At 50.1% G+C, this 22,732-nt stretch overlaps 1 protein-coding gene across 2 annotated transcripts; it reads left to right on the top strand.

Annotated features, from left to right (window-relative positions):
* Positions 1-10,664: 10,664 nt before the first annotated feature.
* TRIM40 (tripartite motif containing 40) lies at positions 10,665-22,239 on the top strand. 2 transcript variants are annotated; one of them, XM_027603340.1, is made up of 5 exons: positions 10,665-11,891; positions 20,677-20,772; positions 21,306-21,530; positions 21,764-21,786; positions 21,959-22,239. In XM_027603340.1, exons 1-5 carry the CDS (start codon positions 11,547-11,549, stop codon positions 22,209-22,211), a joined length of 942 nt encoding a protein of 313 aa, XP_027459141.1. In that variant the 5' UTR covers positions 10,665-11,546; the 3' UTR covers positions 22,212-22,239. The 2 variants fall into 2 exon arrangements, with proteins under 2 accessions (XP_027459141.1, XP_027459142.1); XM_027603341.1 differs by lacking the exon at positions 21,764-21,786 and having other exon boundaries at positions 21,959-22,213.
* Positions 22,240-22,732: the final 493 nt, after the last annotated feature.

The raw sequence follows: 22,732 nt of genomic DNA, 5'->3' as shown, positions 1-22,732 counted from the left end.
GGGCACAGCCGGACAAGTCAGCCAACCAGATGGAGCGCCCGTTAGACAGGAATATGATGGAGGAAAAATAAAGCAGGACGGGGCAGGGAAGGAGGAGGGAATGGCCCAGTTCTTAGTAGGGCGCCTAAACAGGCCGGGGGGTGATAACCCAGCAGTGCCTGGCAGGCACTTAACAGTGACACGTCCACGAGGTCATGGCTGGCTGGTGGAATTATGGCTAATTATTTTCTTCTCTTCTGTGCTTTCTGGATATATTGCAGTTAACATGCTTGTTTTTACAATTAGAAAAAACCCACAATAAATATTACTTACAAACCAAGTCTTCCATCCACTCTCGTTTTCTCCGGGACAGAGTCTGGCAGGTAGGGGCCTCCAGCGGCCTCCCCGCCTCCACCCAAACTCATCTTTTGCTCCTCTCAGGACAAACTGTCTTGTCCAGTCGGACAGATACTCTGTGACCCACATTTGCCAAGTAGGGTTGCCTACTTTATTTGGCAAATAAAAAGTATGGGACACGCAGTTAAATCTGAATTTCAGAGAATGAATAATGCAATTATTTGAGACATACTAACAAATTATCTAAAATTCAAGTTTGAGTATCCTCTCCATATTTTATCTGGCGACACTACAAGTGATTTTCTTTGGCCATCAGCTGGAATAATCTTTTCCATCTTCCCCAATCTTTCCATTTAGGCAGGGTTGTGGGTGATTTGGGGGTGGACAGAACCACAAGCCTGTCAACTCCTCCATAAGTTATGTCTGGGGTGGCTTGCGGCTTTTCTGTAGATAATGCACCTTTGTTTTTTTTTTTTTTTTAAAGATTTTATTTATTTATTAGAGAGAGAGAGAATGAGAAATAGCACGAGAGGGAAGAGGGTCAGAGGGAGAAGCAGACTCCCTGTTGAGCAGGGAGCCTGATGCGGGACTCGATCCCGGGACTCCAGGATCATGACCCGAGCCGAAGGCAGTCGCTTAACCGACTGAGCCACCCAGGCGCCCGATAATGCACCTTTGGACCTTTCGGGGTGTCTGGATGACTCAGAGGTGGAACTCAGTTGCACCTCGATCTCGGGGTTGTGAGTTCAAGCCCCATGTTGGGTGTAGAGATTCTTTAAAAAAAAAAAAAAAAGAATGCGCCTTTGATCAGAGGCCTCTGACCCTGGAGTGGGGTAAAAAGGTGAATGGCCAGAGGCTCTGAAATTTTCCCTAGAAAAGAAACTATATTCTAGTCTACAGGACATTTATTTCAATCTTCCAACTATTTTAATTGAGGTAAAATGTCCTTAGTCATTTTTTTAACCCTAGTGTCAAAAAAATTACATTTTATTGGTTTTAGGTGAATAATGTAAGGAGCCTGTTAAAACAGGACAGCTTTTGTTGCAGACCCTGTTGCTTCACAGGGTCCCTCACCCTGATCTTTAGCTGCACAAGTCCAGCCTGCAGCAGACAATGCTCCCCCATTCTCCTGCGAGACAGCCCTGCGCTCTGGCCAAGGTGGCAAGGAGAGCCATGTGCCCAGCAGCCAGAAGCTCCCAGGTTATCATCAGCATCGCAACGTGCAGTGTGCAAAGCCTTCTGACCCCGGCCGCTGCTACAATGAGTCCACGGCGCAGTGTCATCTTGCCCACAGCCAAACTCTAGACGAGCTTTCCCTTCAAGACTGTGAGGATCAAGTTTCTCCCCCATGACCACGTCTCTCCATCTTGATGTCCTCAGCACCTACCCCAGCGCCTGGTGCAAAATAGGTGATTTTCGTTGCTATGTTAAACTGAGCCATTCTGGGACTCCTGAGTGGATCAGTCGGTTAAGCGTCTGCCTTCGGCTCAGGTCATGATCCCAGAGTCCGGGATCAAGTCCTGCATCAGACTTCCTGCTCAGTGGGGGGCCTGTTTTTCCCTCTGTCTGCCGTTACCCCTGCTTGTGCTTTCACATGCTCTCTGGCAAATAAAATCTTAAAAAAACAAAACACAAAACCCCCAAAAACCCCTAAGCCATTTTATAGAGCCTTTATGTGCTGAGGTGACACAAATCTTTAGGCTACCTTGTTAAGTGAAAACACAGCAGTGTTCAGTGCGCAAAATTTTGCTTAATAAAAGGGAGAAACACAAATATATACTTGATTTACTTCTACTTAAAGAAACACCGAAACTGAACAAAGAATTGCTGTGTGGGGCAGGGGTGGGTTCATGGCAGAGGCCTGAATAGAGGTGGGGTGGATGAACATCTTTTTATGTATTAATTATTGAAGCAAGTGAGTGACTGTCGGAGGCGCCTGGGAGGCTCAGTCGTTCAGCGTCTGCCTCCAGCTCAGGTCATGATCCCAGGGTCCTGGGATCCAACCCCGCATGGGGACTCTGCTTCTTCCTCTCCCTCTGCAGCTCCCCCTGCTTGTGCTCCCTCTCTCAAATACATAAAATCTTTTTAAAAAGTGAGTAAATGTATAACCCTTCAAAAATTAAATTACATCGTGAGAATCACATTAAATATTTTATTTTTGGGCTGTATCATTTTGTCATGGAAGAAGCTGAACAGGAAATAGGGAGCTACTCTCTCCAAATCACTGTGATCTTTCCACTTCCTGGGCTCACGACGCACCAGCAAGCCCACCGGACTCCGTTCCCACGACTTTATGACTTTGGGGCCCAACACTATCTCAGTCTTTTTAAAAATTTTTTCCCCAAGTCTGCTATGCCACTTGTCATAATTCCTAGTTCTCTGTCAGGTCTTCCCAGCTCGGCTTTGATTTCCTTGAGCGCAGGGTCTGCGTCCAGCAACCCCAGTGTCTGACGACCCTGCGGCCTCATTCTCTTGTCTCCTGTCTGCTTTAGTCCTGCTCTCTTCTCCCTCTGGTGCCGGTTACCTTTGCTTGTGAGCTAGATATTTAGAAAAGTATCTGCAGAAATCGTTCGAGGCTTACACTATTAGTTTCTTCCCGGAAAGATTTTCATTTTTGACATGAGCTGTCTAAGAGTCACCTTAAACAAGGTCAACACAACATTTTGGGGCCTGGGACTTCATTTCTAGCTCCTTTAAAGGCTGCCCAAAATACAGCTTGGCATCTCACCAGCCTGCAAAGTCAGCAAATGTCCCTAGACAGAAGCAACCCCAGGTGCCTGGCTCCCCTCTACAGCACCCTTTCCTTTCCCAAATTTTGAATTTTTCAGATACTTTAAAAATATTTTATCCAGACTTTTTAGTTGTCTTCACTTGAAGGAAGTTGGAATTCCTCAGTGCACCCGAGGAGGTGGAAACCCTTTGTGATCCAGGCTCTGGTTTCTCAGGGGTTGGCTTTCAGAAAACCTGCTTTCCTTTGTTTCCTTTAGTAGGAAAGTCTTGAGCTCACACACAGCCCCCACGCCCCCAATCTTGCATCCAGAAGACCCAGGCTGCACGCCCAGGAATTCTAGCTTCCGTTCAACACCAACAGCAGGAGCTGCCCTGAGGCCTTAGGGCCCCTGATAGGTCTCAGTTTGCAGACCAGGATGTGACAGGAGCTTGGAGCTGAGTCAGCTCTAGAGGCAGAAAGAGGAGCTGAACAGAAAACACTCAGTGGTGTTAATGATGCATTAAAAACCTGTAAGTGAACAAAGATTTCAGAGGCCTCCACTTTTAGACAAAGCTTCTCCATCCCACTGGTTTGGGCTGAACTGTTCCTAGAGCTTTTGCTAAGTGGATTGGTGCAGGGCTGACTTGAAGGGCTGAGGTTCCCACAGCGAAAAAGGTCAGTTTTCTGAGGCTGCCTCTCTGGTGGGAAATGGAGTGTTGATCTTTTCCAGAGTCACTTGCGGAACTGGCTTTGGTGAGCACCCTTTCAGGACCCCGGGGCGCGGCGCTCCATCTGTCGGATGGAGACGGCGCTCTGCTGCAGGACCGCAGTGCGGGGTCGGGCAGGCCAGACGGTGGCGGCGCGGACAGTCGGCGGACGTTCCCCCCGGGCGGCGCCTCCGTGGCCGAGAGCGGCTGAGTGTAGGGTGGCCGAGCGGCCCTGGTCAGGGGACCGTCTGTCGTTGGGTGGCCGTTGGGAACGTTGGCGTGGTTGGGGCGCGGGTGGCCGGTGGGCGCGCTCGGGGAGGAGCCGGGCGCGCGCCCCCCGCGCCTGGGGGACTGAGGGAGTTTAAAAATCAACGGATTTGGGGTCAATCCTGATTTTATTGCCCCACTTTCCGTGCAGGTGGAGCCCTGCCTAGAAGTCGGCAGCTGCGCGGGCGGAACGGAAAACAGCGCGGAGCGCAGGCTCCTGAGCTCGTGGCCGCGGGGCGCACTGGCGGGGCGCGCACCCGGCTTCGCACCTGCCGCTGTCCCCCCCTGCCGCGGCCCCCACCTGTCTCTGCACCCCCCCTGCCGCGGCCCCCACCTGTCTCTGCACCCCCCCTGCCGCGGCCCCCACCTGTCTCTGCACCCCCCCTGCCGCGGCCCCCACCTGTCTCTGCACCCCCCCTGCCGCGGCCCCCACCTGTCTCTGCACCCCCCCTGCCGCGGCCCCCACCTGTCTCTGCACCCCACCTGCCGCGTCACCCCACCTGCCGTCACCCCCCCTGCCGCTGTCCCCCACCTGCCGCGGCCCCCACCTGCCGTCACCCCCACCTGCCGTCACCCCACCTGCCGCTGTCCCCCACATGCCACTGCCCCTGGAGCCACTCCCAGTTCTGCGTTAGGACCTCACAGCCACTCTCCCGGCGGGGCACTCGCCATCCCCACACTGTCCTGGGCGGGAGGAGTGGGGGGCAGCCCCAGGCTGGTGGGGCTCGAAGCTGACACATCGCTGGGCCCCGTCAAAAAAAGGACACAGGGCCGCCCGGCTGGCCCACTCGGTAGAGCATCTGACCCTTGATCTCAGGGGTGAGTTCAAGCCCCGCAAAATAAAATGGAAAAAATAAAAAATAAAAAGGATCCAAAAATGGGAAAATGTAATTAGGAGCCAAAGTGAATATTTACTTGCAATAACATCAAATTACAAATATTAAAAAGATGACCAAAACATCAAAACATCCACAAACACATTTTTAACTGTCTGATCACCTATATATTTCCCCTATATTTTTAGCTTAATACCTTTTGATTCCATCTTTATTTGACAACAATTTTTAATACATTTTCTCTGACAAGAATGAATAATTTGATATTTCCTCTAGCATGGTTAACTTGAGGTTTTTAAATTGAAAGTTTAGAAAAGTTAATTTCAGTTTACAGTGATTATTGGTAATGTCCGTTTTCAGTATTGTTAACTTTGGGAAAACTTCTATCAAGACATTCTTAGGTGAGCTGTACGATTTAAGGGCATTTCAAGTTTTCTTGGGCGGTGACTGACTTTAAATTGCTAAAGGTCATTGGTGTGCTTATTTTTCATTCATTGTAAAAGTGTATTATGAGTTCTAGATTCTTTGTAGATGCCCGTATTTCATGCCAAATCAACAAGAAATTTTAAAAATTTCAATGTGCTTATAGGTTTATTCTTTTTCATCAATTGATTTTCAAGAGATCTAGGAGTATCTTCTATTTAAAAGTTTATCTCCTCAGTTGTTGATTTGGGTTTGATCTGAAAATATTTTTCTTTCCATTCACTTCCTGATGTCAGAATAACTTCTGTTGATTTCATATAGAAACATGTGAAATATAATTTTATTTTATGCTGTAGAGAATTGTATATAGTAATACAAATATAAATAAGTATATTCCTGAAGAAGAGAACTTGCACTTTGACCAGACACTGATGGACTGAATCGTGCACTTACAATTGTCTGGGGGTTGGGAGGGTTTGCTGGCTCTGCCGTCCCCAGATTTCTGGTGCAGGGAGTCACATGACATATTCTTACCGTGACACATCTGTGGGCCCTGCACTTTAATCCCGGATGCCGGGTGAGTTGTCTCAGTGGGCGGCAGAGGTGTTCCTGGAAGCCCTTTGTATGCAGAGACACCTGGCAAGAACTAATGAACCCCCAAACCACGTGAGCCCAGCTCCATTTCTCCCCAGCTGGATCTCGCCCCAAAATGCCACCTGACACAAAGGAAAATGTGACAGGGCGAAGTTGAAGTAGAAAGAGACAGCAATCTTAACTGTGGTTCTAATATATTCTGCACATTGTACAAACGAGTGTGATGGCATGAATACACTGCTGGGGCGCATCGCGGGGCCTTGGAAAGGGCCAGTGTGAGTGAGTGAGGAGCTTGCTGTAGGATTGTCCTGTGCGTGTCCCCCCCCCCCCCCCCCCCGCACTCTGGCAGCCACGTGGCCTCTGGAGTCCTCTGTGCCGGCAGGCGTCCACTGACCCTCACTCTGCCTTGCCTGTCCTGTGAGCTGCTGTTGATTCTCCTGCACGCCTCCCTCCGCGAGTCTGGAACTGGAGGTTCACAAATCCCCCTTTATGGGGAAGGGGCTAATTGCGTATCGCCATCCTTTTGTTGAAACAGGTGTTTCTAACCCAGAGCTGACAGCCCCGCACACAAATGTCCCTGGGGGTGGGGGGATTTGGCCCTTCCTACCACCCCTACAGTCAGAGTGTCTACGTAGGTCCGTCTGGCTGACTCCGCAGGACTCAAGGATTCTTTTTTTTTTTTCCAGCTTCAGTTAATCTTATTTCTTTAGTTTTTTAAAATTTAAATTCCATTAAATTAACATACAGTGTTTTATTAGTTTCAGGGGTAGAGGTCAGCGATTCATCAGTTGCGCACAACACCCAGTGCTCGTTACATCACGTGCCCTCCCCGGTGTCCATCACCCGGCTACCCCCGCCCCCAGCCCCCAGCCCCCTCCCTTCTGAAACCCTCTGTTGTTTCCCGGAGTCCAGGGTCTCTCGTGGCTCTCCTCCCTCTCTGACTCCGTCCCCTTCAGTTTTCCCTCCCTTCCCCTGTGGTCCTTCCTCCCCGCTATTCCTTATGCTGCACATGTGAGTGGATCATATGGTGTTTAGGACTCAAGGGTCCTTTAACAGCCTGGAGGAAGGGCTGGTTGCCTCAGTGCCCTTCCTGCTCTTGGGCAGAATCCGGAGCCTCCACCAAGGATGGGTTGCTTTCAGCAGCAGCTCCTAAGGTGTTTACTGAGTTCTCCAAGTCTCCCGAGTCTTGCATCTTGGGGCACCCTGCTCCTTCGACCTTGCTTTTCATAATTCCAGAGATACCTTAAGGCTCAGTATTAGACGTTCTGTTCTTACTTCTTTGACATTTTCCTGGCAAGCCTCCTTCCTGGGCCCCCTGGCCCGGGCTGCCCTGCAGGCTGACTCTCCTGGGCTAGACCCTTCTTCCTCTTGCACCGCTGGATGCCCCCTTCCCCTCCCAGATCTATGCATTGACAGTTAACTTGCCTTGGCCAGAAATCTCTTGTCCTGAGGAATTACAATGCCCGCTTTAAAGCTATCCTTTTTATTTTTAGTTACGTTTTTTATTTGATTTATTTACTTTTAAAGTAGGCTCCATGTCCAGCATGGAGCCCAATGCCGAGCCTAACGTGGGGCTCAACCTCAGCACCCTGAGATCATGACCTGAGCGGAGATCCAGAGTTGGGCGCTCCACGGACTGAGCCACCAAGGTGCCCCAAGTTCTTTATTTTAATTCCACTGTAGTTAACACAAGGCCCTATTAGTTTCAGGCTTACAGTACAGTGATTCAGCAATTCTATACATCACTCAGTGCTCATCCTGATAAGTGTCTTCTCTAATTCCCACTGCCTGTTTCAACCATCCCCCCTGCCCTCCGGGAAGCCATCCTTTTTAAAAAGAAATATTGCAGGGCCCCTGGGTCCTGGCAGCGTTGTCCGGTCCAGAGAAGTGCATGGAGCTGCGCCCTGTGTTGGGGGACAGCGCCCCCTGCGGCCCACGGAGAGACAGGGCCACGCACAGCTGAAGGACACCCTCCTTTGCCTGTTCCAGGCTGGGGGGCAGGTAATCCAGGTAAGAATAATTCAGAAGGTACCTTGAATTTGAGGTGGTGATGATGCATCCAAGAATCAGTACGGAGACCAGGAGCAGAGGGAAGGATCTGGATGGCCCTGTGGCTCAGGGGGGCCACAGGCTCATGTAAGCTCCACCGCCAAGGGGCAGAGTGGACGGCTGGATGTGGCCTCCCCTGGAGGGCCGCCCTCTCTGCGGCCTGCACATGTGCAGTGGGCGGCCTGCCCAGCTGTCCGTGGGGGCCCCGAAGGGACGAAGAGTGAGTGGTCGGGAAGGTCTCAGGCAGGAAACCGGCTGAGCGGGGCTCAAGCTGATGTGAGTAGCTCAGGGTGGCCGCAGGGAGGATGCAGGGAAGCCTCCGACTGAGGCAGCAACAGGGGGCCAAGCAGAGGGAAAAGATGCAAATCATCTGACTTCTGGCTGCGATATTTTACAGGAGCTAAAATCGTTCAAAAACATATTAAGCACCTACTCTATGCAGGAGCTAGGCCACATAGGCCTGAGACGGGGTAATAACAGCATCCTCCAATAACTGCACCTCCATTCCCAGCTGGGACACCTGACCCACTGTCCGGGATGCAGGCCGAAGGGCCCCCAAACAGGGAGCTCTAAACCTCTGGAATTAGAGGACCATGATTCAGGCTTTTTTTTTTTTTTTTTAAAGATTTTATTTATTTATTTGACAGAGAGAGAGAGCACGCACAAGCAGGGGGAGCAGCAGAGGGAGAGGGAGAAGCAGACTTTCCACTGAGCAGGGAGCCCGACAGGGGACTCGATCCCAGGACCCTGGGATCATGACCTGAGCCGAAGGCAGACGCTCAACGACTGAGCCACCAGGTGCCTTGACGCCCAGACGTTTTGCTGAGTCTAGAATTCCTTTCATTCTAGTGACCGATTGTTCCTCTTCTAAATCATGTGAAAACTTAAGTAATGGTTTAAACTTTGTTCCAAGTTAAAATGTGCAGGTGGGGTCCCCGCCCTGTCCTCTACTCACCCAGACATCTGATTTCAGTGTCATTTTAAAGGGATTTTCTTCATGTGAGTGAGATTGAGCATCTTCTTATGAGTTATTTTGTAGTTTTTCTATGAAGTGTCCATTTACTCTGCCCAATTTTCTACCTAAAGTTAATATTACTTTTGTGTTTGTAAGCACTCTCGCTATGTCGGCAAATCAGCCCTTGAATTTGATGATAGTTGTAAACATGTTTGTTTTTACGATTTCATTTGGTCATTCATCTCTTGACATTGCGTTTATGTTTTTTTTTCCACGGAGAGATTTAAGAAACTATTTATTACTGAAGCATAGTGGACAAGAGTGTTACTGCGTTTCAGGCGCACAACATGGAGGATGGACAGTCACGCGCAGTACGCGCGGCTCATCACCACGAGTGCCGTCACCGTGTGTCCCCATGCAATATCATCTCAGGGTCCTGACCGAACTCCCTCCACGCAGATCTTTCTAGATGGGGCTGACTCTGTCTTTCCTTGCACGATGTCTTCACTGAAACGTTCTTAAGCTGGTGTGAACTCGGATAGAGTGGACCCCTGCCTTGCAGTTGTTCAGTTAGCCGGTAGGAAAATCAAGAGAGCACCGAGTGACTGTAGACACTACCAGATGGTCTAAGGTGCTGGTTCTTCCCGTCTGTCCAGAATCCAGCTGTTGGTCCCCCATCCACTTATGAAGCATGTGCTGAGCTCTAAGACACGACATTCTGTGGTGAGGGAGCCTGTGCTCAGCACGACACACATCGGGACCTGGGTCCTGGCTCTCCATTTGCCCCAAGGGGCCATGGGCAGGTTCCCCATCTCACATCATGAAATAGGACAGAAATGTGGAAGGATCAAGGATTAGAGGCTGAAGAACAGATTCGGTCAGGTGGAGCTGGGGTGCTGTCCTGCATTGCTGATTTCAGGAGGTGAAATCTCAGTTCTGCCACGTTTCAGAGGGAGGTCGCTGGACTGAGCAAGTGAAGGAGTGGAAGGGGCTCCATGCTGGATGTTCAGGGGGCGGGTGGGGAGAAGCTGGGGGCCTCCTGCACACAGCCCCCGTGCGTGCGTGTGCATTTCGAGAGGCAGCTCTGTGGAGGCCAGCTTGGAAGAGGAGAGTGGGCACGAGCTCCCCGGCTCAGGGAAGCCACGCAATGAGGTGGTGCGGGCAGTGAGGAGGATGCCACCCCACCCACGCGCGGAGCTTCCCGGGAGCTGCCTCCTCGGAGCGGAAGTCAAGGACCTGGGCAGCAGGCCGGGGCCAGAGGGGGAGAGGGGCTGCGGAGTGAGGCTCTCCCAAGAACCCCGGACTTTTGCAGCATCTGTGGCAGCTGTTTTCGTTTCTTAAAGATTTCATTTTTAAGTCATTTCTATACCCCACGAGGGGCTTGGACTCATGGTCAAGAGTCGCAGGCTCCAGCGACGGAGCCAGCCCGGCACCCTCCTGTCAGCCTCATCAGCGGGACCCCCGGGCAGCCTGGTGTCAGGGCGGGGGTCAGCCCCAAGACAGTGGGCGGGGCCGTCCCGGGGTCGTGCGTAGATGTGGGGTTCAGGGACACCGGACCCAGGGCTGCACAAGCTGGGGTTCTGGGGAGTGTTCACGCTGACAGTTGGCTCTCACTTGTGTCATATTCACACGGAACGCACGGAGACCTTCCTCCGCCCTGTGTGCAAACAAGCCACACCTTCTCCAGCCAACGTCCACCTCACCTGTCTGCTACCCTAGACCCGTCACCCGGCCCCGCGAGCTTCACCTTCCTGGCAATCCAGTGTTTCCAGAGAGGGGAGGCTCCTCACCTCTCCCCCAGTGTTCCCGACACACGGGCATTGTCCAAACTGGCACTCGGGAAAGAGAGCCGTTCACCTGCTGGCCCTCTGTCCAGACAGCCCGGAAGACGTCCTGGAGTGGAGCCCAAGGGAGCTTCTCGGGAGGAGGACCAGGCAAGCGGTTTGCGGATGCAGGAGTGAGGATGTTTAAGATAAGTGCGGCCGTCTTGGCCCCTCTTTGGAGACACTCTGAAAGGAAGGGAAAAGGCCTTCAGACTTTGCACAGGTCCCTGGTCTGCTCCACACGCCCTGTTCTCTTTCTCTTTCTCTCTCACCGTGGAATCCATGTAACCCCAGAAAGGATGTTGGCTGAGAGAAAGAGACACGGATGCAATGGCTGGACTCGGTGGCAGTAGCCAAATTCTTGGGCTGTTGCCACGAGCCTCCTGCTGTCCCGTGTGGGGGAGGACACACCGAGCCCCTGCCGCACTGTCTCCACCTTGGGCCCGTCAGCAAAGACAACCAGCTTCAAAGTTCATGACGCTCTGGCCTTGTCACTCTGAGCTGAGCAAACACAGAAAGCTCTGAGAGGAAAACAGTGGCTTCTGAATCGCCGGTTTGCTCCCGACGTGTGACAAATAAGAAGAGATTTTCAGCGGCTGGAGGGAGCGCATCAAGGCTGAGCAGAGAGCTTTGCCACGGGTGCAGACTGGGGCGTGCGTGGTCGGGCTGTGGTTCCAGCCACAGAGAGAGCAGGCAGTTGCCTGACGTTGGGGGCCGAGCCGAGCTCTCTTCGCTGCCGGGGGGCTGCCCCCCCAGCTGGGCCTTCTTGTCTGGACTGCCTTGGTTCAGGCCCTCCAAAACCCAGTGGGAGAAGGAGGCCCTGGGGCCGGGAGGCCAGCAGAGGCCATGGTTCCCCCACAGGAGGATGGCCGGGGAGAGGGCATCTGCCCCATCTGCCAGGAGCTCCTGAAGGACGCTGTGAGCACCGAGTGCAGACACCACTTCTGTCGAGGGTGCCTGGCTCGGCACGTGGTGAAGGCCTCAGCCTCCGGAGCCCTCCGCTGTCCCCTGTGCCGGAAGCCCTGTTCCGAGGGGGTGCTGGGGGCGGGCTACCTCTGCTCCAGCCACCAGAAGAAAGTGTGCTATTTCTGTGAGGAGAGCAGACTTCTTCTGTGCGGGGAGTGCCTGGTGTCGCCTGAGCACCAGGGGCACCATGAGCTGGCCATTGAAGATGCACTCAGCCACTACAAGGTAAGGCCAGGCCACCACCTGCCCCAGAGCTCCCTCCTACCCTCTGCCCACACAGGTTCCGGAACTAACAGTTTCCTGGTTCTTCTGCTTCATCCTACTTTGGACACTTGCCCTGACTTTTCCACCATATACGTGTCAGTGCATTGATAGGAGTCTGAGCAGCGCTGTCTCTGTGGTGATGCATTCCCAGGAAGCGTGCTTTGCCCTCAGTTTGCTCATCTGTAGGATGGACTTGAGCCTGAGAATGCACAGATCTTTCAGGCCTAGACTACATGGTTCCCCTGCTTGATAGAACTAGAAATTTGGTGGGAGATGTAATCAGCTTTTGCATATGCTGATAATTATCCTGCAAATATATATATATTTCATGAGACTTTTGTAACTATGGTTTTTAAAATTTAAACTCCAGTATAGTTAACATACGGTGTAATGTTAGTTTCAGGTGTGCAATGTAGTGATTCATCATCTCCATACATGGCCCCATGCTCGTCCCAACAAGTGCTCTCCTTCATCCCCATCACGTTTCCCCCATCCCCACTCACCTCCCCTCGGGTGATCAGGGTGCTCTCCAGAGTTCACAGTCTGTTTTATGGTTTCCTCTCTCTCTCTTCCCTTTGCTCATTTGTTTTGTTTCTCAAATACCACACAGGAGTGAAATCATATGGTATTTGTCTGTCCTGAAAATATATTGAAGCCTGGAAATTAGTACATGATTCTCTCTTTTACCTCTTCCTTTGTCTCCCTCCCTCCCTCCCTTCCTTCCTATAGTGGTTATTTTTATCCTATTTAATTTATTATCATAAAAGTTACATGCTCTTGGTAATACATTCAGTCAACACTGTAAGGTATGAAGTCAAAATAAAAATCTTCCCGCTTCCCGCAGGTAACCACTGTTGGTTTTTGTGTATCACCCTTCCAGAGAACTGTGCATGTGAATGCACTCTTTAACACTCCCCACCATGGATTCTCCATGTTTTTTTTTTTTTGTAACTCATTTTTGTTGTCTATAAGTACATCTTGGACATTTTCCCATTTTCCTATCAGTGTGTGTAGATAAATTCTTGTGAAGTCTTTTTCAACCACCACACGGTACTCAATTCTATGAGTGCATGAACTGGCGGACATTGAGTTATTTCAAGGTTGTTGTTTTGTTTTGAGATCGCATAGAACGTTTCAGTGAACATCCTTCAACACATGTTTTAGAGGACTCAGCGTATCCAAGATAACATTTTGCTGACAGTGTGAGTTACCTTCCAAGTGAGGATGGTTTTTCCCGTCCCAGTTTATTGACTAATCCAGAGTTGCCCCACGGATTTGGATCCCTGCTTCATATGCACATATAGCTGCATGTTTTCCCGACTCCCTCTTCTGTTCTGTCCTCTTCTGTCTCTGCCTGCCTGTGCGCCCAAGCATTTGAAATACACACCTTTGCAACGTGTATTAACGTCAGGTAGGTCTTAGAACCCTCATGATACTCTGATATGTTAGATTTTTTGTGGATATTCATTATGTTTATTTTGCCCCTTGGCTTTATCATTATTTTTATGAACCTGCCCACCCTCCAACCCCAATCCAGTTAGTATTTGATTGGGTGGAAAACTGACATATTTTCACCAGGGTGTCTTTCTGTCCAGTAATGGAAGATGAATATTCAGAATCTTCCTTTAGATACTTTACTTTTTGAGAACGTGTTCTGATATAGGAGAAGGGGGAGTCCAGGTTGGAGGGGAGGATGGGAAGTGAAGACATAGTTTAGAAAGCCAGGGAGGCCAGGTTCCCTCGGTGCAGGGCACAGGGAGAGGTCCCCCACCACTCGCGAGCCCGGCACAATCACTCAGTGATTTGTTCAGCTCTGTGCTCTGTGTAGGATGTTGTATGGTGTTGCAGGAAGCAGAGGTGATTCAGAACCCCTGTCCTTGGTCTGCCTTTAAATTATGACAGGAAGCCTGAAATTAACAATATCTGTTCACTTGTGAAAGACTTAAAGAAATTCCTGGAGTGTGTCAGAAATGACCATATATGCTGGGAATATGGTGGACAAAACAGATGCCATCCCTGCTGTGAGGGTTCCGCAGCTGAGGGCGGGAGACAGACAAGAAGTCAAGCAAACTGTGAGTTTTTTTATGAGCTAGGAGGAAAACAAACAAGGGTCGGACATGGGAGTAATGGTGGCCTTTGTCCGTAGTGTCATTTGCAAATATCTTCTCCCATTCTGTGGGTTGCCTCTGAGTTTTGTTGACTGTTTCCTTTGCTGTGCAGAAGATTTTTATCTTGATGAAGTCCCAAAAGTTCATTTTTGCTTTTGTTTCCCTTGCCTTGGAGACGTGTCTAGCAAGAAGTAGCTGCAGCTAAGGTCACAGAGGTTGCTGCCTGTGTTCTCCTCTAGGATTTTTTTTAAGAGTTTATTTATTTATTTGAGAGAGAGAGAGATTAGGAGAACGAGTGGGAGGAGGGGCAGAGGGAGAAGCAGACTCCCTGAAGAACAGGGAGCCCGATGTGGGACTCGATCCCAGGACCCTGGGATCGTGACCCGAGCCAAAGGCAGACGTTTAACTGACTGAGCCACCCAGGTGCCCTCTCCTCTAGGATTTTGATGGATTCCTGCCTCACATTTAGGTCTTTCACCCAGTTTGAATTGTATATGGTGTAAGAAAGTGGTCCAGTTTCATTCTTCTGCATGTGGCTGTCCAATTTTCCCAACACCATTTGTTGAAGAGACTGTCTTTTTGCCATTGGACATTCTTTCCTGCTTTGTCAAAGATGAGTTGACCATAGAGTTGAGGGTCCATTTCTGGGCTCTCGATTCTGTTCCATTGACCTATGTGTCTGTTTTTGTGCCAGTACCATACTGTCTTGATGATGACAGCTTTGTAATAGAGCTGGAAGTCCGGAATTGTGATGCCGCCAGCTTTGCTTTTCTTTTTCAACATTCCTCTGGCGATTCGGGGTCTTTTCTGGTTCCATACAAATTTTAGGATTGTTCCAGCTCTGTAAAAAGTGTTGATGGTATTTTGATAGGGATTGCATTGAATGTGTAGATTGCTTTGGGTAGTATAGACATTTTAACAAGGTTTATTATGATATGGTGTCCTTCTTCATCTCTTATTACAGTCTTTGGTTTAAAATCTAGTTTGTTTGATATGAGGATTGCTACTCCAGCTTTCTTTTGATATCCTATTAGCATGATAAATGGCTCCACCCCCTCACTTTCAATCTGGAGGTGTCTTTGGGTCAAAAGTGAGTCTCTTGTAGACAACATATCAATGGATCTTATTTTGTTGTCCAATCTCCTACCCTATGTCTTTTGATTGGAGCATTTAGTCCATTTACGCTGACTGACTATTGCAAGATATGAATTTAGTGCCATTGTATTGCCTGTAAGGTGACCGTTACTGTATATTGTCTGTGTTCCTTTCTGGTCTATGTTACTTTTAGGCTCTTTCTTTGCTTAGAGGACCCCTTTCAATATTTCTTGTAGGGCTGGTTTGGTGTTTGCAAATTCTTTTAGGTTTTGTTTGTCCTGGAAACTTTTTATCTCTCCATTTTCAATGACAGCCTAGCTGGACATAATATTCTTGGCTGCATATTTTTCTCATTTAGTGCCCTAAGTATATCATGCCAGTCCTTTCTGGCCTGCAGGTCTCTGTGGTCGGGTCAGCGGCCAGCCTAATGTGTCTACTCTTGTAGGTTAAGGACCTCTTGTCCCAAGCTGCTTTTAGGATCTTCTCTTTATCTCTGAAATTCGCAAGTTTCACTATACTATGTCATAGTGTTAACCTATTTTTGTTGATTTTGAGGGGAGTTCTCTGTACCTCTTGGACGAATGCCTGTTTCCTTACCTAGATTAGGGAAGTTCTCAGCTATAATTTGTTCAAATAAACGTTCTTCCCCCCTTTCCCTGCTCTTCCTCTTCTGGGACTCCTATAATAGGGATATTATTTTGCTTTATGGAATCACTTGGTTCCCTAAGTCTACCTTTGTGATCTAATAGTTTTCTTTCCCTCTTCATTGCAGCTTCCTTATTTCTCATCATTTTATCTTCTGTATCACTGATTCACTCTTCTGATTCGTTCATCCTTGTTTTTATGGCTTCCACTTGGGACTGCATATCGGTTGTAGCATTTTTTATTTCAGCCTGACTAGATTTTAGTTCTTTTATCTCTGCAGTAAGGGATTCTTACTAGTGTCTTCTATGCTTTTTCAAGCCCAGCTAGTACCCTTATAATCATTGTTTTAAATTCTAAGTTCAGACATTACTTACATCTGCATTGATTAAATCTCTGGCTGTCATTTCTTCCTGTTCTTTCTTTTGGAGTGAATTCCTCCATCTTGTCATTTTGGAGGAAATAAAAAAGAAAGAAAAAATAGAAAAAAGAAATAAGAATAAAAAAATTAAAAATAAAAATGAAAAAAATTAAAAAATTAAAAATAACATAAGATAAAATAATATACATATAGGAAGCTAGTACCTAGGTGCGTTTTGGTCTGCTTGTTATGAGAAGCTTGTTAGAAGAAAGGTCGTAAGAAAGAAAAGAAAAGGAAAAGAAGAAAAAAATTAAAAACTAACATATATATAGATGTATAACTAATATATGTATAAAAACTATATAAATACAATAAAAAGCTTAAAAATGCTCTTTCTGTATTATAACATTCATTTTCAGGCAGTTAGTATTGTAGATTCAAATGAGAGTCTGCTGGGCTCATATTTCCTGTAAGCTACTTTCTGGATCTTTTCTAGATGCACGGTCATGTGGACGTTGTCAGGTTTGGTCATCAACACCATTCCCCCTCATAAAATGTAATGGGTGATTTCATTCTTATTCATATTTTGGGACACTTTTGGCTTCATAGGGAGCATATTTTTGAAAGCTGGTAATTTGTTTTGGCTACTGTATTAGGAAAATGTAAATTTTGGTCTGTTAGCCACTTCTGTTATGCATTTTGCGAACAAAGCTTTTGAGAAGGAATTTCAATGTTGCTAGATTCTCACATTTCATTACTACTCAGTGCCCTTTTTGGTCAGTTTTTCTTACTGTGAAACCACATTTTATCTCATATCTGATAGGATCACAAACGGTTAAAAATATTCATTATGACAAAAGAGGTCTTGCACTATTCCCTGTATTTCAATCTGTCCTTTTTTTCTCTGCGGGATATTTTAGGAAAGCAAAAGTTTATACAATTTTGATTTTTAATTCTAATGAGTGCACATTCGTATGACATTCACCTACTAAATGTTATTTTAATGCAAAAATGGAGGGATCCATTAAAAAAAGTGGACTTTACCTTATTCATTTGAATATTGGCGATGATAGGTCTGTATTATCTTTGATTATTTCATGCATTTATCTTTATTACTACCTTTGCTTTCTTTTTTCACTTACACAATGTTTGCAGTTGACTTCAAACTTTTTATTAAAGTTTTAAACTATATAAGCAGAGGGGGAGACAAACCATGAGAGACTCTTAATCATAAGAAACAAACTGAGGGTTGCTGGAGGGGAGGGGGTGAGGGATGGAGTAACTAGGGGATGGGCATTAAGGAAGGAACCTGATGAGCATTGGGTGTCATACACAACTGATGAATTATTGAACACTACATCTGAAACCAATGATATACTATATGTTGGCTAATTGAATTTAAATTAAAAAAATAAATTTTAAACTATACCAGGAGGTAAGACTGTGGCTTTTCACCTGGATCTTGAGAATCGGCCTGATTCTGACAGGCAGAAACAGGTAGCATTCCTGGCAGAGGGAAGTCGGCGATAAGGCTAGAGGGGGTGTGGCCGCATGGGGTGTGTTCAGGAAGCCACACGTAATTCCTTTGGTTAGTGGGGAGCCTGGCGGGGGGGAAGCACTGGGAATGGAGTGTGGGGTCAGGTCCCTGAGAGCCTTGGACACGGGGTTAAGGAGTTTGGGCTTATCTTTGGTAATGAGAAGTCATTTTGAAGAGAGGAATAACATGGGTCAAAGATGAAATATGACTGAGGTGTCCAGCAGGAGGACAGCAGATGGTGAGTCCAATGACAGAGCAGTGGACTGCACAGAAGACTGGCAAACAAGATGATGCTTGATGTTCCATGTTGACTTTGAGCTGCTGATAGGGCAGTAGGAGAGACTTAGCTCTCAGCTGGAAACGTGGGATCGACTGTTAGGGGAAAATATCTGTGTTGGGAATTAGGATGAAATCTGAAGCCTCCAGAATGGAAAATTAAGGGCACAGTGTGGAGATGGAGAAGGGTTCAAGAAGCAACCTGAGGAAGGCTCCCTTCCCCGGGAAAAGTGCAGAGGCAGAGGGGCAGCAGTGGGAGGGTCCAGGGCAAGCAAGGATGGGTGAGGGTGGGGGAAATGGGGAGGGACGTGGGGACAGTCACCTCAAAGAAGAGAGGCCCTCTGGATGGATTGCATTCCCAGAGATCTCTGGGGACCTTGGAGGGAGAGGTTTCCAAAGAGAAGCCAGCCCCTGGCTGAGCAGCGCAGGGGCCCCGAGGAAGTGGGGCCCAGAAGGTGGGTTGTGAGAGTAGAGAAAGAACAGCCTGGGAACGTGAGGTGAGGGCCGTCTGTTTGCTTGTTGGAGCTTTTGCATTCACCTGGACATCTCCCCTCCCCATCTCCCCTCCACCTCTGCCACAGGACCCTCGGGATCATCCACGGTACCCATTTACCCCCCGCCCAACTCCTTCTGCCAAATGCTGCAGGTGACACCTGGTGACATTCCTGTCCACTCTGCCTACTTGGCTTTCTGACTGCTTGGACGTCTCTGCTGACCTCTGGCCTTTGGCCTCGATTCATCCACAGACTCTGAGGGCCAGGAAGAACTTCCGAAGTCACCTCCTCCAACTCTAGGCTCTCCTTTACCAAAGCAATGCATTTTGAGAGTTTACAAGAGGAAACGAGGCAAAAAATGATAAAAAAAAAAATGCTCCTCATAAAGAGCCAACAGCAACAACAACATCTCCTAAAAATATTTTTCTGACGTGCTGCGGGAAAGATCTAGTGAATGAAACCTACTCTTCAGTTAACAGCACATCCTTATCTTCAGCCCACAAATGCCCTTCTTGTCTTACTTATTTTTCTACTTAATTACTGTCCCTCCCCCTCCCAGGGCAAACTTTGAAGTCTTTCTTGGATTTTTATTTGTAGATGGCTTGGTAAAACATATTGCTGCATCGTGTGCTTATGTGCTGAATTAACACAATACTATTGTAGGCTCGTTCTGTTTCTTGCTTTTCCTCACTGCTACGTTGCCCTCGCACATTCCCAGGAGCGGACTGGACGTGACCCCATCTCTCTGGTGGCACAGGGATGCTGTCGTGAGCCTTCCTCTTAGCACCGACGTGAGGGAGCCCCTGGGACACTTACCCAGAGACAGGACCACTGGATCATAGAGGAAAGCACACTTAGATGGCTGAGCCCGTGCACCTGTCACCAGCTTGCCCACAAGTCCTTACATCACCGTCATCTCCTCTTGCCCAGGGGTTATCCAGGTGTCTGATTGGTATTAGTCTGACGGACATCCAATAATGTTTCGTCGTTCTGTGAGTTTCCATTTCTCTGGTCACTGGTGAGCTTGGGCATCAATTCACACACTGCCCTTTGCATGCCTGCTTCTGGGAATTAACTATTCATGTTCTTTGCGAACCTTTCTCTTGGGTTCCTGTCTTGCTACTGATGTGCCGGCTTTCCTTTCCGTATTCCACATCCAAGTCTCTTGTTGGTTTTGGACACTGTGCTGTGACCTCTCAACCTGGCCTTTCGCTGTGAATTTTGTCCATGGTGTTGTCACTGAACCACAATAGTGACTGTTGATGGGGGTTCATCTCCAGACAGCTTTCCCTCCCCACAGGTCACGATTTATTCTTTGACATTATTTTCTGCTAACTTTATAGTTTTACCTTCACGCTTGGGTCCTTACTCCATCTAGAGTCACATATGGGTCCAGGGAGCGACCCAGCTTAGTTTTTCTCTATTGTTGTGAGCCAGTTTTCACAGCGTGGTCTTCTCCAGACTTGGCCCCTTCCTCACTGATTACGTTCTACAGTTTCTGTGTGGTCTTGCCCTGGGACTGTACCGTTTTATCTCCACGGCTTTGTCGGTCCTGTCATCCTGCAGGGCACACACACCTGTAGCTGGTCCGACAGGGGCTGCCCTTTGCTGACACCCCCACCTTCCCTTCCACTTTCATCACGAAATCCTATGTCGATAGCAGCACCAGCTTAGTTTAGTTTCCCTTGTTTATAAAAAACTTGAAAGCAGATTTTTTAGGAACTGAAATCATTCAATATATCTGTAGCTTCAGGGACATAGGGACCCATCGAGACACTGATTTGGGATTGAGAGAGAGGCCTTGCCTCCTCGGGCTGTGGGTGTGTGGGCCCTGGGGCTCTTGTCCACGTAGCCAGGACGGGGGAGGAGGTGCCAGAGGCTTTGCGTCTCCGCGGAGTCAGTCCTGCTAGACTGGCTTCACTGGGTGCACAGTTGCCCGGATCCCCATACAGCTTTTAGATGTTGGCAGAAAACACCCTGGAGTCAATGGAAAAAGTCCTGCTACTGTGTTATTTTTGTGTAGTTAAGGCTTTAAACAATTACCCATTGCTTTCCCCGACATCCTCTATTCAGTGAGCTCGGGTGCCCCTTGCCCCAAGCACGGCGCTTCCAGCATGCTCTGGTTTTCGGCAGAACTTTCCTGTACCTCATCCTGGGATCACAACCGCCCGGTGCATGCCATCAAGCACCCCTGCACCCCCAGGCTGACAGACAGGTGTGTGCATCTCTCTAGGAACGGCTCAGCCGCAGGAGGAGGAGACTCCGAAGAGACCTGAGGGCGCTCTGCCGGCTCAGAGCGCAGGAAGAGGAGAAGCTGTGGGCAGTGCAGGTGGGATTCACGGGGTCTCGGGAGGGGCGCCTCTGAGGGTCCTGGCAGCCGGATGCCCTGTTCTGGCCACCATGTCTGAGCAGCCTGATGGGTGTGTCGGGAGGGGGGCCTGGGGGCCAGAAGCCTGCGGGCTGGGTGACTCAGGTCACATCCAGCCCTGTGATCTTCGTGTGGTTTAAACGTGCGTCGAAGCCAGTCTCATCCGCCCGGATGAGCGACCATCAAAGCCGACGAGCAGCTCACCACTGGAAATCACACAAACCGTAGGCCTTTGTCTCTGATGGGCGTGGACACGCTGAAGGTGCAGACCGCGAGGCCCCCAAAGACTGTCTGTCTGCCCCTCTTGCTCCCGTAAATGTGGGGTCTCTCCTCCGCCTGGGACGGGCAGGGAGCTCCAGGCAGGCTGTGCTGTGGCCTCTGTGGATAGTCTGAGAGCGTGGGGTGGGGGAAAGCGTTCTCGCGGGGATATCCAGAGGCTGAAGGGCCGGGAGGGGCGCACCGACAGCGAGTCTCTGGGAATCTGCTTTCTGTAGGCCCAGGTAGGCTGTGGGACCTGCAGGCTGGAGGCTGAGCTGGAGAGCCAGCCACAGAGCAGGAGGGAGCAGGATGCCCCCCTCAAGCAGTGGCCAGACCTGCTGGAGGACACGCCGGCCCCGGGTGCCAGAATCCTGGACGTGTCGCGGGCCACAGCGCAGCTCCGCAGCCTGGTCGCCGCTCTGGACAAGACCACCAAGGGACTGGGCATGGACACGCTGAAGGTGCAGACCGCGAGGCCCCCTGAAGGCTGCGCTCCTCCTCGGTAGCCGGGGGCACCTGCTGGCTGGTGTGACAGGGACAGGCTTCCCTGTGACGCGCGGGGCAGAGTAGGGCACTGGGGAGCGGTGCCCCCTCTGGTTCTGCGTGGTGCCCGCTGACAGGTTGGGGAGGGGGTTGCAGGTGGCAGGAACCTGGGGACCCACTGTGACTGTCACTCTCTTGCCCTGTGTCCTAGGAGGCCAGAGACTTACTGGACAGGTAGGAGCCGTCCCGTCTCCCACGCTCGCCCGCGCTGCCACACCCACAAACACACACCTGCGCTCGGCCTCACCACGGTCTGGGGATCCCTGGCCCGCCGCTCGTGTCCCGTCATGCAGCACGGCCAGCGAACGATTCAACAGGGCATACTGAAGAATTTCTTTGTTTCTAGGAGCACACCACAGAAATTAGAGGCTGTGTACCCCCAGCTGGAGAAAAGAATCCAGCCGTGCCTTCTGCCATCCTCAGCGGCTCCAACCTGCCCATTCCCGGGCCACCTTGCCTCAGACTCGCCTTCACCTCCTGGCTCTCCCTCTCCCAGCCCATCCAGCCCCCCACGAGGTCAGCCCAGGATGTCCTCACCACCCCCATCTCCCGAACATGAGCCCCTGAGCTCATCCCCGCAGCTGGGACCCGATGCCTGAGCGTCTGACCCAGGCACGGGGGTCATGGCCTCCTTCCCGAGCTACGCTCCTGCTCACGGCTGCCCCCACACGCGTCAGGGCCCATGGCCTCCGCTCAGTCTGAGAGCAGACGGTGGTACCCTCATGATGTTGTACAGGACAGGAACGCCCAGACGCCCGGGGGGGCCCACACGCCTGCACGGGACCCCCGCTCCCGCTCCGTATTTCCGTGACCCCCCTTCCCGTGAGCAGGACTGAGACTGGAATGGGGTACGGCAAAGGGCATGGAGTGTCCCTCCGGAGACTGTGCTGTGTGGTCACGGCTGGTAGGACTCCTCGGACACCGAACCTGCTCGGCTGATGAAGGGTGGAGGCCGGCATGGGGACCAGCAGGCAGCCCCTCCGACCAGCAACAGCCTCCAGCCCCCAGCCCCCAGGCAGCAGGGCCCTCAGTCCTGTTGCTGCAAGAACGTGAGCCCTGCCAACCATCTGAGCGAGCCTCCGGGAGGCCCGGGCCTGCTGCGCCCTGCTTGCAGCCTGGG

This window comes from Zalophus californianus, chromosome 7, assembly GCF_009762305.2.
Source record: "Zalophus californianus isolate mZalCal1 chromosome 7, mZalCal1.pri.v2, whole genome shotgun sequence".
NCBI lineage: Eukaryota > Metazoa > Chordata > Mammalia > Carnivora > Otariidae > Zalophus > Zalophus californianus.
This window is presented reverse-complemented; position numbering and strand designations above follow the sequence as displayed.

Coding starts and splice junctions, on each gene's coding strand:
- TRIM40 (XM_027603340.1), top strand. CDS start 11,547: ATGGTTCCCCCACAGGAGGATGGCCGGGGAGAGGGCATCTGCCCCATC. Junction 11,892..20,676: donor ATGCACTCAGCCACTACAAG/GTAAGGCCAGGC, acceptor GCATCTCTCTAG/GAACGGCTCAGCCGCAGGAG. Junction 20,773..21,305: donor AGAAGCTGTGGGCAGTGCAG/GTGGGATTCACG, acceptor TGCTTTCTGTAG/GCCCAGGTAGGCTGTGGGAC.